We start from the raw sequence: 17,918 nt of genomic DNA on the forward strand, positions 1-17,918 counted from the left end.
AGAGGAGGGGCAGGCACTGATCTCTTCTCTGTGGTGACCAGTGAGGGAATGGCCTGAAGCTGTGGTCAGGGGAGGTTTAGGATGGATATTAGGAAATGGTTCTTCCCCCAGAGGGTGATTGGGCACTGGAACAGGCTCCCCAGGGCAGTGGTCACAGCACCAGCCTGACAGAGTTCAAGAAGCATTTGGACAATGCTCTCAGGCAGATGGTGTGACTCTTGGGGTTGTCCTGTGCAGGGCCAGAAATGGGACTTGATGATCTTTGTGGATCTCAACGTATTCCAACTGAGCATATTCTGTGATTCTGTGAAACTAGTTTAACTTCCTCTGGAAGATTTCAGCCTTGACATGGTGAAGCATTCTTGACAAAGATGCTGCTATCACAGCTAACTCAATTCATTTGTGGAGCATTGTAATGCAGTGGGAATGTTGGACTATCATCACCATGGGGCTGGTGGAAGTAGTGTATTTTAGTTTAAGACTAAGACTTCTGTCGGTCTATTTTAGCCCCATGGTTAACCCCAGGTGACAACTAAGTACCATGCAGCCGTCCTTGTGGTGGGATGGGGAGGAGTACTGGAAAAAGGTAAACCGCATGGGTTGAGACAAGAACAGGTTAATAAATGAAATAAAGTGACTGTGTAATAATAATAACAATAATAATTGTAATGAAAAGGGATATAACAAAACGACAAAGAGGAATAAAACTCAATTATAAACAAGTGATGCACAATACAATTGCTCACCACCCACTGAGAGATGCCCAGTCCATCCCTGAGCAGTAATGGGTACCGTCTGGCCAACTTCCCTGGGTTTATATACTAGGCATAAAGTTCTATGATGTGGAATATCCCTTTGGTCAGTTGAGGTCATCTGTCTTGGCTGTGCTCCCTCTGAGCATGTTGTGCACCTGCTTACTGGCACAGGAAGCTGAAAAGTCTTTGATTTAGAGTAAGCACTTCTTAGCAACAGCTAAAACATCAATATGTTATCAACATTATTCTCATAGCTTGGATATTTCTACCTAAAGTACCCTCAGAGTGCTTGGTATCAAGCCTAGATAATTGGTCTTGCTCCTTTGCATTGTGTGTATAAAAAGTAAGCAATTGAGAGTGTGCCTTAGGAAAATATTGTTATACTCTTTTTCAGCATTCAGTAGTTACTTGGTAAGCTCTTTGTATGTGGAGTTTCCAGTAGGTAGCAATACTATATGCTGTGTTTGTGATTTTCTTTTTTTTCCTGTTAATTTTGTAGGATGCCCTTGTAGCCATTTCAGCCTATAAATCACTCTCATCGTTTGGCTCTGAAGAACATACAATTCTTCATCTTCCTGGACAGGTAGCCATGTTATATGTTTGATAGTAAGCACATCTGACATTTCCATCTGACATGGGTTATATCCTCTTGAAAGGATATAACCATCTTGTGCCTTGTCTGCCAGAAAACCAGGAGCCTCCTGAAGGAATACAAGGTCCTGCTGGTGACCTGAGATGATGTCATGTGTGATTGGCATAACTAAGTCTTATGAGCAGGGAAAGGCACAAATGAAACTTAGGGCTAAGCAGTCAAAAGGTAGTTTTTCTTATGTTGTTATTAAATTAGCAGTGTTTTTTTGGGCAGCTGATTTGCATTTTATGCTCTTCTGTTAGTGCTTGCAATTGAGTCTTGACACTAAGCAGCTCTTGTGATGGCTGTTTCTTCCATTGCAGTCACACTCATGGATAGTGCTTTTGTTCCCAAAAGACAGCCAAGTCAGGTTGAAAAGTAGGGGCAATTTTTGGAGTTAAGCTGAAAGGTTTTCTTGTGTTTTTGTTGTGAATTTTACAGCATAACATTTTACTTTTTTATCAATAAAGGCAGTTAAAAGGAGTTGAGGTACTTACTAAAAAGCTTTTTAAGCATGCAGAGGGCTGTTAAAAGCTGAAGCTTCTGATTAGTTGACTCTAACGAAATGGAAGAGTACAAGGAGATGAACATAAGGTCATCTGTGTGACTTTTTTTTTTACATTGTATGAGACACTAGGCAGTACTCAGTAGTCCATTGGTACTTTATGGCATAATGAATCTTATGGCTTTATAGTAAAGGTTTTATTTACCTCTTTATTGTAAGATAGGCTTCATTTGTGTGTTGTAACTGGCTGTTATGAAAAGGCTGGAATATGCAACTTTAAAATTAAAAAGCATACTTTATATGAATCAGTGAAAAGAGTTCAGCGTAAACCTGACAAATGAAAAATGTGTTTTACATAGAAGACCACAAGATAGAATAAGGGAAATGTATAAACTCTGCTGCAAGACTAAATCTTTCACAGTAGTGCATAGTTGTGTATTAGTGGTGCAGTTACTTTACAGTCATATTGTAACTGGTGCAGTACTTTACAGAAAATGAGTAAATACGTTTTAATTGAAAGCAATGTAAATATGTTGCAGTTTTTCAAATTCCAAGAACTAATATGTAAAAGTAATGTGTAGGAAAAATGTTCTATTTATATTAAACTGCCAGTATAAGACATTGTTAAACTGAAGAAGAATCAGGATGAAAGTAAAGTTTTATGAATATTAGTTCAGCTGTAAATGTCAGGATTAATTTTACTGTGATTTTTATGAACCAGTGTTGCCTTTCAGTCAGGTAGAAGAAAAGCTTTTATTCATTCAGCTTCAAGTTTATGAAACGGAGTGAAAATAATGAAATGGAGAACTTTTCATATTTTGTTGGTATTTTTGACACTTGGAATCATGACTGGTAATGAGGATTTGGAATTTTTATGCTGACATTTAATTTTTTTAAAATCTTCCAGGCACGACCAGAAGTTGACTCACTGGAAGAGATAGACATGAATGAAGATGAAGAGGATCAGGAAGCAAATCTATTTGTTCCAGGTTCTTCATATATCAAGCTGTTGTCTCTAACACCAGCTGCTGTTTTAGGAGGTATAATATATCCAGTATTTGAGGTTACTTTGCAAATATGTAATCACAGTGACTGTACAGATATGTGTCTGTTTTATAATGGAGTGTCACGTTAAAGTGCAGCCTGTGATTTTTTCCTTAACAAATTATGGGAAAAAATGTAAAGTAGAAGTTCAGAGGAAAATAAAGCCCACAGCCTGTTTCTAGGAAGATGGTGGGACATAGGTCATGATGGTGGGAAAAAATGTTGATAATTAAAAATTCTTTGCCTGTCCTAAAGGGAAAGCCAGTTTGTTATTATTTATTTCAAGTACTCACTGTTTCATCACAGTGTGACTTCAGTAGGGAGGACTGAACAGATGTTTCTAAAGACAACTCTGTATTTTAGCCCAGGACAGATTGAAGTAAAATAAATTCAGTATTTATTGTTTTGTAAACAGAGTATTAATGGTATGAAAACAATGCTGTACACAAAGTCTGCTTAATTAAGGTATCAGTGCTATGCTTAATGTGTAATTGTAGTGATGCATATTGATACTGAAGTATGCTTCAACAGATAATCTCTGGTTGATACACTTGTTCTGAAACCTCTGCAGTTGATTTACCTTCAGTATTTGAGATTTTTGCCTTTCACTTGATTACTTGCAGAAATGCTGTTTAACTTACAGTTACAAGATTTGAGATACTGTGCCAGGACATAGACATTGTTATTTCATTCTTTGTAGAATACATGGGATCTTGATGTGTGATTGCAGCCTGTAAACATTGCCGTGAGATAGTAGGTAGTGTTTTGTAGTATCTTCCCCTGGTGGGGGCTTCTAAAAAAATCCGTTTGTCAAACTCTGCATGCATTGGCATCTGGAGTAAGTGCAGCCTAACCTAGAGAGTCTTAATTACTAAATCCTGGAAGCTTTGTAAGGGAGAATGACGTAATTTAGTTCAATGAAAGAGAGTGATGTATTTTGACAGAAAACCCAATCTGTGTAATGAATGCTGAGATAGCCAACCTTCTAGGAAGATGAGAAACCAAAATGGAATTAAAAGTGAACAGACTGAATTCAGAGATGCAGCAACCACAGACTGGTATGAAAACATACTTGAATCCAAGCATTCACAGAAGTTTCTCCCTCAGAGGTGTCTTCTGACATTATTAGTTAATGCAGAGTCCAGAACACTTGAGCAAAAGCTTTAGTGACTGGCTGGAGTGGTTGTTCAGAGTTAATTGCTTCACCAAAAGAGTATGAAACTGTATTAATGAGGCAATGTTCAAGACAGGCCAAAAGCCAGAGTCTCTGTTCTATAGGAGCTGAATCTGTGTCATCTCATTTGCTGGAATTCTGGTGGTACATGTTACTGGGATTAATAATGTGTAACTACTTACATGAAACGTTGGAAGGTGGAACTTTAGGTAGTATTTTGTTCAAACTCCATTAAAATTGATTTGTCACATCAGTTTTCATATTGTTTGTAAGTATTAGATTCCCAGGATATCAGAAAGGGTATGCCAGCCTTATTTTTTTATTTTAATGGTGTTTCATTATGGATGCCTGAGACTTTTCTCAGACCTGGTAATTCAGAGAGTGAAAAATAATTCATAAAAAGAACTATAAGCTTGATATCGTTGTTGTTGTTGCTGTTAGTAATAGTGGTAGTATCCTTACTGCAAAGAAAATGATGATAATGATAATAACAATAGTAACAACAATGATAATAATAATAAAAATATTGTTCATGTGATGCTAGTTCTTTGTTTACCCTCAAATTGATTTCAAGCACTGAAATACCGTATTTGTAGTGTTTGCTGCACATCTAGTTGTTTCGCTAAATTTATCCAGATTTCGTAGTTTGAATTATACTTGTCAGTCTAGAGCCTTAGCTTGTCCCCTGCCTGAAGAATTGCTTCCGAATGGCTTATATTTCTGTCTTTTGGCATAACCAGCAAATGCAGAAATATGACAGCCGGGATAAGGGGTCTCTGTCATTGTGAATGGTTTCCAGCAGAGAAATAGCTCCCTCCTTCAGCAGATTTCTTCCCTATTGTTGTAGCCACCCTAAACAAAAAAGCTTTTATAAAAAGTGTAGAGCAGGTAGGTGGAGAGTGTTTTCACATCAATACCTACTCTTCCAACAAAACAGAAGTGTTGAGGGTTGAAGACAAAGACTTAGAGTTTCTGCCTATATCACTGCAGTGAAAATTGCTGACTGCATTCTGTGGGTTTCATTTGAAGGAATTTGAAGGATATTGGCATTACAGGTGGAGGAAAAAAGTCACAGGATGCAGGTGCCCTTCCTGACATGCTACAAAAATGTGATTGAGACTGGTACTCTGTGTCCTTCTGTCAGCATGTGCTGCTGTTACTGTTACTTTTGTAGCTGTCAAAGAAGGCAATGAACAGCTCATGGAATACTTAAGGAAGGCTATATGTCTTTCCAACTTTAAATATACTCATGTCAGTTTTGAATAAAGTAGCTTTATACTGGAACTTCCTCACGTTTCTTTTTTTTAGCAAGTTTCCATGATTTTCAGTAATGCTGTTTCCCACTTCAGATGGGAATCTCCAGATAGAGATGTCCTTCCTTCCTTCCCATGCTACAACATCAGATTTAGACTGCTGCTCCTCTACGAAGTGGGAAAGAAGTACTGGTGTCATTCTGGGTTTTCCAGGGTTAGTTTTGTCTCTCAGTCATCAGACTCTCACATTCCCTTTCTTCTCCCTTCATTGCACTGCACTTTGTCAAGCTTTTGAAGAGTTTGCAACATCACTTGTGAAACAGGAGATGACCAACATGCCCCGTGCTGTGTATCATTCTGCCTTGAGAGGAGGGACCACACGCTTGGACCAGGGGAAGACAGTGGCAGGTGTTCCAAATTTCTTGCTGAAAATGTATGAGAGGAACAAGCAACCAGGCATGACACCAGGCCTTGCAGGTAGGCTGTCACTTTCTTCAAGTACACAAGTATGTATGTTTTGACCCAAAGATACCTGTGAATCTGAAGTTGAATCAACTTAAGAAATGATGTTTTATGCCACTTAAATGTGCTTGCATATTCTTTTGAATTGTTGGCTTTATTAAGTTAGCCTTACTTTGCTTTGGGTTCTCCCTTGACTCTGAGTGAGTGTTGGCATTGACCTTTCTGTTCCCCTTCCCTCCCTCTTTCAAGCTGGCATGTTGCTGTGTTTCGACCTCCCAGTCCACATGGGCAGGGATGGCAAGCCTATTAATCGATTTCTGGCCAGCAGGGGCCGCAATTTCCAGCAAATGTTGGTTGCCCTCCTTCATGAGGTAAGTTCTTCTTCACTTTTTGGGAGTATTACACCTCCTTCCCTACTTTACTGTCTCATTTGTTTATGCTCATTGGGTGTTGGTAGCAGCTAGCGATAGCATGTATGAATGTATCATAATTAACTGAAGTTGTTGTGAGGGACAGCTAGAATCATAGAATCATCAAGTCTAATCATCAGCCTACCACCATGGTCACCCAACCTCACTAACTTAAACTGAACATGTAAATACTTTTTTTTTAAGAGTTCACTGCCGAAATCCCTCTTCTGAAAATCAGAAGAACAAACAGAAGGTGACCTCTGCCTTTTCATGCCTTGTTGACTGCTATATATATGTGCCTGATACCTCTCGTGTAACCAGTTGTAGATGAATGGCAGGCCTGAACAGTGATGAGGCTCTGTGGGAAAACAATATCTACACCTTGCTAAGACTTGACATTTTATTCTGTCTCTTAAATGTTTCAGCTCCCTGACCTATTGCGCTTGTACCACCAAAACCATGCCATTACCTTTGGTGTGGTTTTGGAAAAGTGGCATGAAATAAGCCCTCATTTAATTATTATGGAAAATAAGGTGCTTGCAATGAGGTCTGTCAGAGAATTTTGAATTATGGTACTTTTATGATTAGTATCAAAGTTCATCTTTGAAAATTTTGGACAACAGTAAAAAAAAAAAAAAGTAGTTCAACTGGATCCAGGGAAATACGTGTTCCTTTCCCAATTTTATGCCAATGGGAGCAGCTTTTAATACATGTGAAAGTGGATTAAACTCTTCAAAAGTTCATAAAATAATTCTATTAATACAGTCATTTTGTGTTTCTGTAGAGGCTACTTACATGCATCTGAGGGCGTGATCTGGGTCCTGATTTTGTTTTGTGACCCTCACCCAACAGATGTGAGGCATATCTGCTGTGAAGTTCTTCTGTAATGCTACTAAAATCACTGATATCAAACACTTTCAGTGATGAAATAACTATAGCACAAGGTTTGAGTGGGAAGGTTGCGTGTGCAGGGTTTGGAGCGTTTTCTGTGTACAAACTGAAAGTCTGACACTAGAACAGAGGCATGCGTCATGGATGGGGACTACATTCTGATCCTGTGATGCATCCGCATGGCTCCCTCTAGGCTTTGCTCTCAGGTCCTGCTTCAGCATGTTCACACTGTGTTTGTACTGGTTAACTCCCTCAGTCTTTCTGGAGCAAGCAAACCAGTTCTCTCTCTAGCAAACCTGTCTGCAGCGTAGTTTGCCTGAAGTTTCCAGTCAAATGATGTAAGTGTGTGCCATGCTGAAGTTGGCTTCTTCTGGCTAGTAGAGTCTTCTGGCTCTGTATCATCTCTCAAACACTTCCATTTGCTAGCATACACATACAACTTCTGCTTTCCATATAACATCTTAATCACTTTGGTTCTTCAGTACTGAAAGGACGGAAAAAATAATAATCATGTCTTGTGGCCGCAGACACACCACATGGATGCCAGCAGAAGTTAGGGCAGATGTACAAGGATGAAAGCCAGTCTGCACCAATTGGACTGGGGTACAGAAATCCATCCCTGGCACTGTATCATGAAGTCAGTGTCTATGGAATTATGAAATGCTTCAGATGTCAAATTCTTCTCTCGAACTAGAAGAATTTTAAAAACCCACCCTTATACACTGATCTCAAAATACCTGACCATGTATGCAAATTTAATAGATGTTTTCCATCTTGACATCTTTGCTGCTAAAGAATGAAAGCAGAAACTGGGAGATAATACCCCTCATTATCACAGGAGTGTAAATTAATGAATGTTTTCTAACTCTTTGGAAGCTCCAGTGGGGAGCACCAGGGAAAGTCCACAGGGATATTTCATATGTCAGAGGAACAGATGTCGAGTAATGAGTTATGAATGAGGCATAAGTTTCCATAGTATCCAGAAAGGAAGGCTCTGCACTGTGTGTAATTGCTTCAACAGAGAGACTTGGGTTCAGTGGCAGAGGTTCTGAAGAAAAACATGTTTAATTACATTGTCATAAAAGGCATGTGTGAAAGTTTTATATGAGTCAAATTATAGTGGGCTGAAGATCAGTTCTGAACTATGTTTTAAACACTTGCCTGCTGCCCTAAAGCATCGAATAAAATCTCTGGTAAAATAAATACTTGAATGTACTAGCAATCATTATAAAATCCAGAAGCACATTCAAAATTGACTCTTCTTGTGTGAACAAGCTACCTTCCTAGAAATACAACCTTAAAATGGTTTGCTAGACAAAACATGGGGGGGTTTATTGTGGGGAATGTGGTGAACTGGATCAAGTTAGTGAATAAAAGGAATGACTGGAGACAGAAATATTTTACCAAGTATCTCAGGACTTTACCAAGTCGATTGATTCAAGGTGTAGTAAAACTAAAAATAAATCCAAATATCTTTATATTTTAAACCTAAACACAAAATACCTTCAGACAATGCTAACTGCACCCTTTTAGTGAAAATCTACAGTAACTATGAATTTTTGATAAAAAAATCAGTATTTCTGTTTTCAGTTCACACTGCTTCAAGAGTCAAAAGTTTTTTCTTGCCTTTTTCCCTTTGTTCATAGAGACAGTTGGAGTTAGGGTGGTCAGAAAAAAGATGTTTGGGCCTTTGGCTAGATGAGAAGTGAGTCCCTGGGCTCATCAAACTAAATTTCATGCCTTAATGTTCGTTTGGTCCTCAATGTTCTTCTAGGCAACAGAGTTTAACGGTAAAGACAGGGAGCCTAAGCTATAAAACTGCCAAATTGGTTGAAGAAAATTGGGTTAGTAGGACCTAGATCCATCTTATTCTTGCAGTGGCTGTAGGAATTAATGTGTTTTTGTAAAGTCATTGCATCACAGTTCAACACAGCACACTAAACAGGTGTTTTAGGGATTTAAATTACCAGAATGACACTTCCTTGCTACTGCTTTGACTTCTTTTTATTTTGGGAGAGGGAAGATGTTGTAGGGGTTAATCCTTATAGTGACTTTTTAAGTAAGGAGTGTTCTGTTAAAAAGTCTTAGAGTTGCCTTTGGAGCATTGAGGTCTGCATCCAGCTCTGAATAAAGTCTGAGGTTGATGTAAACATCAAGAAAATACAATTAATTGGAGGTAGCAGGCATCTATTTATTTTACCTCGAAAAATCTCCAGCAGTTGGCATATTCTTAGTTAGGACTAAGCAGTCACTACCATACTGGGATAATAACATCTTTATGCCTTCAGTAGTTTGACCTATGCTCACAGCTATAAAATATGAACCTACAGGTTGTATATCCGTCTGTATCTGTGCATGCATAGTTACCATTCTTGCATTTAGATTTTGGCAGCTGGGGCAAGGTGAGGGGCTTGAAAATACCTGTTTCGTTTTTATGAGATTCTTTATGTGTGAAACTGTGATGCCTGATATTCTACTACTAAAAAAAAAGAGTTATATGAGGTTTGTATGCAGAGGAAAGATTTTCTTCTTGTATATTGAAAAGTCTTAAAAACATACAAATAACAAGTATCTGGGTTTAGCTGCCATTCAAATCTAACAGCAGCAAAAAGAAAATTTACTATTCAACCCTTATGGGCCAGAGTTATTCTATCACCTAGGTGCTATTCTAGCTGAGGAATTGGATGCATATGTGATATCTGTCATCAGGATCAGACTAAGATGCCGAAGGGGTTTTTTGATGTTGTTTGAACGGTTATTTCACAGGAAAAAGAAAATAGGTTCAATAAACTGTGGTATGTTTCAAATGCTGGCTATATTGCTCTTCAGTGGTCACTGGTGAGTTGAAAGAGGAAGATCATCATTCCCCCAGAAATGGGGATGTGCTATTTGATTATTAAACAGAGCTTGTCAACCTCTCTCTGAGGGGACATGTAAGTTACTGATGTCACAGTGGTCAGAAGTTAGTATAGACCGTGGGTTTTGTTTTTTCCTATGGCTACCTGGATCACACTTTACAAGAAGTCCCCAGATATTACCTGTGACTCTTTCAGGTTTTGTAAGTAATACTTCGTGGAAATTCATAGGAATAATTTCTTACCAGATTCACTTAATCTGTTTTGAAAATGACTGAGGATGAATAGTCACATGTGTTCACATCGTGTACCATATGTTTTGATGGTTCTGTTTGTGTATGTTTTGGGTTAAAGTTACTAGGCTTTCAGCTAGCTATCCGTCTCTTTGTTCTTTAGTGGAGGTGAAGAGGACCTTTCATCCTGCATGCAAAAAGCACAGAGGCAGACTGCTTCTGGCAGACCAGTGTGGTAGATGGTGGCTTTGTCACTCTGAACTGGTGCAATTTGTAGGGGTTTTTTTAAATGGAGAATGGTCTTGCCTTTGCATGTTTCTCAATATTCAAGCACTTTCTATGTGTTGGAAATAGCACAAGTTACTTTTTCCTATTCATGAGTCATATTTACAGGCACAATTGCAAAGTTGAGTTGCAGAGGTGAGTTATGCAGTATTAAATACTTCCCTACAAGTAATAATCATGTTAGACACTCTGTATACTCATGGGAGAAGCATTTCCTGCGTATTTTTTAAGTGTGTTCAATTAGATGTGCTGTGATGATGTGCATCTTTGAAAAGTAAAGTGAAAAGCTCCTTCTGTGCTTTTCTTTCCTGGTTTGTTTTTGATGTAACCAAGATACTCAAGAGCTTATTCAAACCTTGTATGTGAAGTATCTTGAGATGATAATTGGATTTTCTGGAGCAGAATTCATTGTAGTGTATTCTTCTGTGCCTAGATGGGTGTAGTTCAGAAAACCAGCGCAAACTATGAACTAGTAACTGGTTTCTGCTACTGAATTTACTGAGTGTATTTCCTTCAGTGATGAAACAGTATTCAGAAATAAGTTTCTGACAGATTTTTGTTTTTCTTTTCCTCAGCCTACTGTGCCTTTGAGAAAGATGATTTTTTTTTTTCACAAAGGAATGTTAGGTGGTGGATTTGGAAGTATATGCATGCAAGTATGTTAAAAGGATCCTCTAAGCAAAATTTAAAATTAAAAGAGATTCTGTTTCACTATTTCATTGATACAGATATGTAATGCTAGCCTTATTTATGAAATCACTGAGGTGGCACTTTATATGTCCCGTATGTGAGCAGGGTATTTAAAAATATGCCTAACACTTCACTGACATAAGGGTATTGTCCCAGACACATACAGGAGTAGTACTTCCTGTGATTTGCCAGCATTACCTGTCTTGCATTTTGACCAACATGGTCTATGATTTTGTGTCTTTTCAGGCAGACTTATCCTTCTTAAGCATCAGTCAACAGGCTCAGGTTACTAGCTCCAAGTTTATGCCTTTTCTTACTGCCTCAGATACCAGGTTGCAGATCTTCCTTAAAAACTGCTTGACAGCTTGGTCTGGCCAAGTGATGTTCCTAAGAAACTCCCTGTATCAGTGTGGCAATGTTACACAAGCACTCACCCTTGGTTCACAGTTCCCTTAAGCCTCATTCCCTGCCCCTCCCCACCCAGCCAATATTTTCTTGCACATAAACTGTGCACTCAAAAAAAAGTCTGAACTTCACTTACCACCTTTGCCTGTGGTTGCTGGTATTAATTAGCAAACACTTAGTGTAGTTGTTGTTACCCTTTGTATCCAGGGATAGATGACAAGTAAAGGCTACTGGTTTCCTGTACTGGAATAGCAGGTCGCAGTACTGCTTATATGAAAATCCTCAGCACTATGTCCCATCATTTTCAGTTGTAGATGAATTCTGAGTGTTCTTTTTATGTGAAGATGTTCAGTTCCCTCTTGCTTTTCTCACATTCCACATACATGCAAAACGTTTACTGCCATGAAGGAAGTTAATTAACTAAAAGAACCTGAGCAGTTTTGTTGTCATCAAACACATCTGCACGTTTTAGGTGTTCCTGATAGACCGTATTGTCCAGATGCTTTAAATGTCACAAGACACCTAAAGCTTTGTAATTAATTCCTGCATGAACACCTGCAGTATTTTGCAGGCCTGCTTTTGTTGTCTTGCACAAATGTGGATTACGTGATGAACTTCACAACTCACTAGGAGACTAGTTAAACCTGATACACCGAATCATTTAGGTTGTAGAAGACCACATTGGGTCCAATCTTTGACCAGTCACTACCTTCTCAGATAGACCATGGCACTAAGTGCCACGTCCAGTTGTTTCTTGAACACCTCCAGGGATGCTGAATACACCACCTCTCTGGACAGTCCATTCCAATGCTTAACAGGTCTTTATATGAAGAAATTCATCCTGATGTCCAGCCTGAACCTTCCCTGGCACAGTTTGAACTATGTACTCTTGTCCTGTCACTAATTGTCTGGGAGAAGAGGCTGACCCCCACCTAGCTGCCCCCTCCATTCAGGTGGAGAGCAATGATCCTCCTTTTCTTCAGGCTAAACAGCCTCAGCTCCGTCAGCCGATTCTTACAGGACTTGTGCTCCAGATGCTTTACCAGCAGTGTGGTCCTCTGGACACACTCCAGCAGCTCAGTGTCCTTCCTGAAGTGAGGGGCCCAGAAATTAAGACAGGATTCTAGGTGTGGTGTCCGCAGTGCCAAGGACACAGAGACAATCACTGCCCTGTTCATGCTGGCCACTCTATTGCTGATCCAGGCCAGGATGCCGTTGGCCTTCTTGGCCACCTGGGCACACACTGGCTCTTGTTTAGCTGTCTGTTGATCAGCAGAAATCTAAATAGTGTAATGCACATGTCTGAAACAGTTTCAGTGTAGAGGCTATGGGGAAGACTGGAATTGCTGCAGGCTCCTCGGGAGCCAAAGGAAAGCAATTCTAACTGGAAACTTGACTGCTCATCAACTTCTGGAGGAATTGATGAGCAGATGAAAGGGGGGTGTGAATATAATTTTGACTAAAAAGGAAGGAGTAGTGTTAATGAGTCATTAATAAGATAGTATTTCCTTTTTTTACTGAGCATATTTGTATTGTTTGTGGGATGGAGTATGTCATCTTTTTTGATTGACTTTTAGAATGTTTTTATTTGTATAGATGTATTAGTACTTATTCACAAGTCTTTCAGGTTCACTGAAAGCAGTGAGCATGAAGCTTTAGCACAGTCCTTTGTTTTTTGTTATAAAATCCAAGTAAAGAAAGAATACTGACTGCTTTGTGTAGATCATTAGGGGCATAAAATAGAGATGAATAAGCAGGAAGACTCAGGAAAGTAATGATACAAGGGGAGGTCAGTTATTTATGTTGGTTAACAATTCTGCTTTTAGAAACATCTAAGATCTTCACCAACTATGAAGAAACATTTGCTAGTGCTGCTGAGTGTTGTGCTTATTGCCACACATGGTTCCACTGTCTCTCTGGGATCAATTATTTGTTGCACTACCTGAAGCAACCACTTTTGACTGGCCTGGGTAACGAAGTTGACAGTAACTTGGTGTGGCTAAAATCAGAAAGGAGAATAAAGTATGTTATCATTTTAGTTTCCTACAGCAACGTGTAATGGCCTGTGGAAGTGAGTGAATGTTTGTCTGCAAATCATAGACTGGAGAACGTAGATTCTGCATATGTTAGACTTAATGTAATTGCTTCTAACCTTTCTGGTGTGTTGCACAGGTTAATATTCAGCCTTCTGAATGGCACCACTCCATACTGCTGCCACAGTCCTGGTTAGGATTTATGAGTCGGACCTACAGTGCAATCCTGCAGGTAATTTTGAGGTATATAATATCGTGGATATTAATGCCTATTCAAGAGGTATGGGTTTTAATTTTACCAGCAAGAACACTCATGCAAGTTACAAAACATACAACAAAAGTAAAGCTTAAGGTGCTTAATTATAACATTTGTAAAAAGGAAATAGAAATAAAAATGTGTCTTCAGTTAGTGACAGCACAATCTGGGGTACTTTGTAGAAGTGCAGCTTCTATTTGCAGTTCAGGTTCATGCAGGTTTGTTCATGTATCAGCTTGCAGAATGTGTCAATTTTGAGAATTTTTAGAAGATTAAATTTTTGCTAGAGCTCTAATCTATTGCTTGGGTAGGAACTTCGTAATAGTAGTACCACAAAGGAGACAGAAGCTATTGAGGGATGATTCATTAAAAAGAATTGCCCTTAATCAGCATGTAATCCTGCCACACTGTAAGAGGCTCCTCACAATTTTTTCAACCCTGTCTAATGATTAGGAAATATCTTAAGTTCTCTCTTTCACTAGGTTAGCTGACATGATATCTAGACCGATGTAGTATCATCTGGTTTTCAACAGGAAAATTATCTAAAAAAGGTTTCGCAAATAGCTGCCTTCCAGAATGCTCTCTTTGTATTACTAGAAGGGCTTATTTGTTTGTATTTCCAGGCCATCTCAGCTGTTTTCAGCACAAGCAGCTCAGGTTGCTGAACAAATTCTAGAAGCTTTGACTGTGCCTTGTTCTGCTGTGCAGCAAAATACATGCTTCTCTCACATTTTCAGAACTACTTTTATCTTGACTGTCAACAAAACGCAAGATCCGAAACCAAGCCAGCCCCATTCTAAAACAAGCATCATCTATTCACATTGCAGCTTTAGGTCTTGGGGGACATTGTTGCTTGCATTTAATTCCTTTTCTCTTTTGCTTCCCTTCCAAGATTTCACAAGAAGCTTAGCATTTACCAGACTTTTTCTGAAAGATCTGTAGGATTTCTTGCCATTTTACAGGACAGTAGAGCCTATGTTTGTTGCTTGTTACTTACTCCTTATGCTTTTGTAGTACATTTCATCCGAGGTGGCCAGAAGAGACTACAGTATAAGATGAGTAGTCTCATAGTTCAGTAGTACATAGTTCAGTATTTCTGAACTGCTATACTGCTTTCTTTTTAGTCAGTGTGTTGTATATACTCCTCTAATCTCTGTGGAGGGTTACTTTTTGAGTGAGACCTGGACTTTCAAGATGCACTGTGTTGTATTTTCTGATTGGTATGTACATCCAAACTACAAGCATTCAATACCAGAAGAACACAGCATATGTGCCTGTATTTTTTTCCCTTAAGGCATAATAATCTGCTAAGGAGCAGTAATTGACAACCTATACAAGTTAAGTTATAGTTCTATTGGAGACGGAATGTTAAAACAAAGGTGCTTTAGATATGTTTAGATAACGTATGTGTGACGTATGTTTTAACATGATAGAGGGCACAATCTGTGTCACCTCTTTAAATGTACAGAAAGAATGGTGTAGGAAATCACAGGGAGGTCAGAGTTACGTAAAGGAAAAGGAGGAGGAGTTCTGCTTTAAGTAGAGCATCAAGACAGTGATGTTTTGCTGTTAGAATCCATTTTGGCTAGCAGGCTTCTAAAGCTCACTCCCTGCTAGTTGTAGCCCTTCCCAAGGGAACTTGGCTCTACATGTACTAGATAGATGCCTCAGTATTTGTGGTTGTTTATGCCATCTGCAGTTTGTTTTTCTTATTTAGAATAAAAAATTATGGATTCTTCTACTTAATATATTATAAATTACAGTGGGATCCCATATGCGAAGTAGTCAAGGTCACTTATGAACTAGGCCTTAGGTTGAGGGCTACATGTGTTACCTGAGTATTCTCTGAAGAAATCCTATGATTTTAGAAATCTTATGATGTAAGATCGACTTCTGACTTATTCTGCAATTCCGCAGGGGAGGCAGGCAGAGCTGGAGATGCAGTTAAAACATGGTAAAGAGGATCCTGAAGAGGTGCAGTACAAACAATTTACAGCCTGGCTATGGTAAGGAAGTGCCTGTGTGCTCCTGATCACTTGAAATGGCAAGTGATGGGACAGAGGAGGGCAAGGTTTTAAAGCCTTTAATTTTGCAAGTTTAAAGACTGTATGAGCACTAATGAAAAAAAAACAAAAAAACCAACAAGAAACCACCAGGTATAGTGACCATGGCAGGAGTGGGGAGTGAAGAGAAAGACTCTTGGGTAACTGTAAGGATTTCCGTATGCACGGATGCACAGGTACGTTCTCCTCTGTGGAACCTGAAAACTGTGTAGGGTGAGCAGCTGGGAAGAGTGAAGAAGTATTTGCGGGTTTTGTAACATGTTAAAGGAGAAGGGTTATGCAAAGATAAAAATTTACTTCTTGAGAGTTTATTGAGCTGTCTCACTGAAAATGCCTAGATGAAAGAAATGCAGGTCACAATCTGATGTCACGGTGGACTGACACACCCCACTTCATACCGTAAGTTTGCGTTATTGAGAGTGAGGATGTTGTTTAAAAGCAAACACATGATGCACACCCTGATCCATATCCTCCACTAATTCTGTTCATTCAGGGGAGAAGTGTCTCTCAATCTGTCAGGATTTAGTTGTGTATGTGCATGGCCAGGAGAAGAAGGTGGGAAGTGGGAGGATTCACAAGAAAAAAACCTACCTATCCATGGAGAGTATAAATATCTGTTTCTGTGCCTGTTCATAAGTGCATTGGAAGTAACGTATGTACAAAGCCAAAATGCCTTTTGTCTGTTTCAGTCAAAAAGGTGTGTTACTAAGTCCCACTCTAGAGGAATTCAAAATCTGTGTCTGTTTTATTCCAGCTAATTCGGGAATAGAGGCTTTCATTGTAAGATCCAGAACGACACAGTGTTGTAGAAAAGATCCTTTATTAGTGACTGATCCCTTTCTTGATAGGGTATAAAAGGGCCTATAACAATGCTGCTTTTGTAGGTTTCTCCTAAAAAAATTTCTGGTCTATATTTCCTAAATTGTGATAATGTAAGCTATGTCAAAAATGAACAGAATTCCATTTATCAGGAAAGAAATCAAAGCAGTAAGTGAACTGGAGCCCAGTAGTAGCTTTCTTTTCTAGTTCCCAATTCTTTGCTTGGTTCCTCAGGGCTCTAACTTCAGTAGCCATTAAGCATTTTTGTTGCTTACTGGGTTCAACCTAATTGTGGACAACATGGTACAAAATTCTGTGTTAATCTATTGTTGTATAAGTACTGTGTAATTTTGCATTGGTATTTACCAAGCTGTAAATGATTCTAGTGTGGTGGGTTTGAAACTGTGTAAAAAAGCAGTGTGATTATGAAGGAAAATCTGGGGAGCTTTGTTTGAAAGCTTGAGTGTAACTCAGTCTTACAACATACAGTCCTGTTTTAGGAGACAGTCTAAAGTTGTCTTTTTCTGTAGAATGACATTGATGACCATGATAGAATTGTATGTTCTAGAATAAAGGATCTCTCTCCTCATCCACACTTGTCAATGCAGGAGATCGATTGCATCTCTGCTTCGGTCCTGATATGAATGCAAACCGAAACAATTGAAAACAAGTAGCCTATTATAAATAAACTACAATAATGTGGAAGAAATTGTAACCACTCCTATGGCTTTATTGATTCAGGTTACTATACCACTTAACAGCATAACTGCCCATAATGGTTTCCAGAAATATAGTAAGTGTTGAATAAATTGTAATGCTTGTGCATTACAAAACATTCAGATTTCATTATGCTAGAACATACCACAGTATAATGAAACTTACGTGTTTGATATGCTCAAAAATCAAATTTATGGCTCTTGCATGAAAACCAGCATTTTACAAAAAGTGATATTAAGTCAAATAAAAGTCCTTTATAAAACACTGGGAGTGCACATAAGCATGAAGGAACTTAGGGTGGTACATAGATATTTTTACAGATGAAATGCTTGTAATTATTTTGCACTAAGTCTTCTGATAGGCTGATACAGTTGTTAACCTAAAATGGACACATGTAAGGCTTAAGAGGTATTTAGCTGAGCTCATGCTATTCTATA

At 38.8% G+C, this 17,918-nt stretch overlaps 1 protein-coding gene across 3 annotated transcripts in view; it reads left to right on the forward strand.

Moving 5' to 3' along the window:
- The window catches only part of FOCAD (focadhesin), a 93,456-nt gene that overhangs the window by 50,662 nt on the left and 24,876 nt on the right, over positions 1–17,918 (forward strand). For all 3 annotated transcript variants that reach the window (XM_008630855.2, XM_017730599.1, XM_017730600.1), the window contains 6 exons: positions 1,255–1,338; positions 2,799–2,931; positions 5,651–5,839; positions 6,074–6,195; positions 13,766–13,858; positions 15,800–15,888. In XM_008630855.2, the coding sequence (XP_008629077.1) occupies positions 1,255–1,338; positions 2,799–2,931; positions 5,651–5,839; positions 6,074–6,195; positions 13,766–13,858; positions 15,800–15,888 (710 nt within the window). The remainder of the gene's footprint in view (positions 1–1,254; positions 1,339–2,798; positions 2,932–5,650; positions 5,840–6,073; positions 6,196–13,765; positions 13,859–15,799; positions 15,889–17,918) is intronic.

The sequence above is a fragment of the Corvus brachyrhynchos genome, unplaced genomic scaffold (genome assembly GCF_000691975.1).
Source record: "Corvus brachyrhynchos isolate BGI_N302 unplaced genomic scaffold, ASM69197v1 scaffold93, whole genome shotgun sequence".
NCBI lineage: Eukaryota > Metazoa > Chordata > Aves > Passeriformes > Corvidae > Corvus > Corvus brachyrhynchos.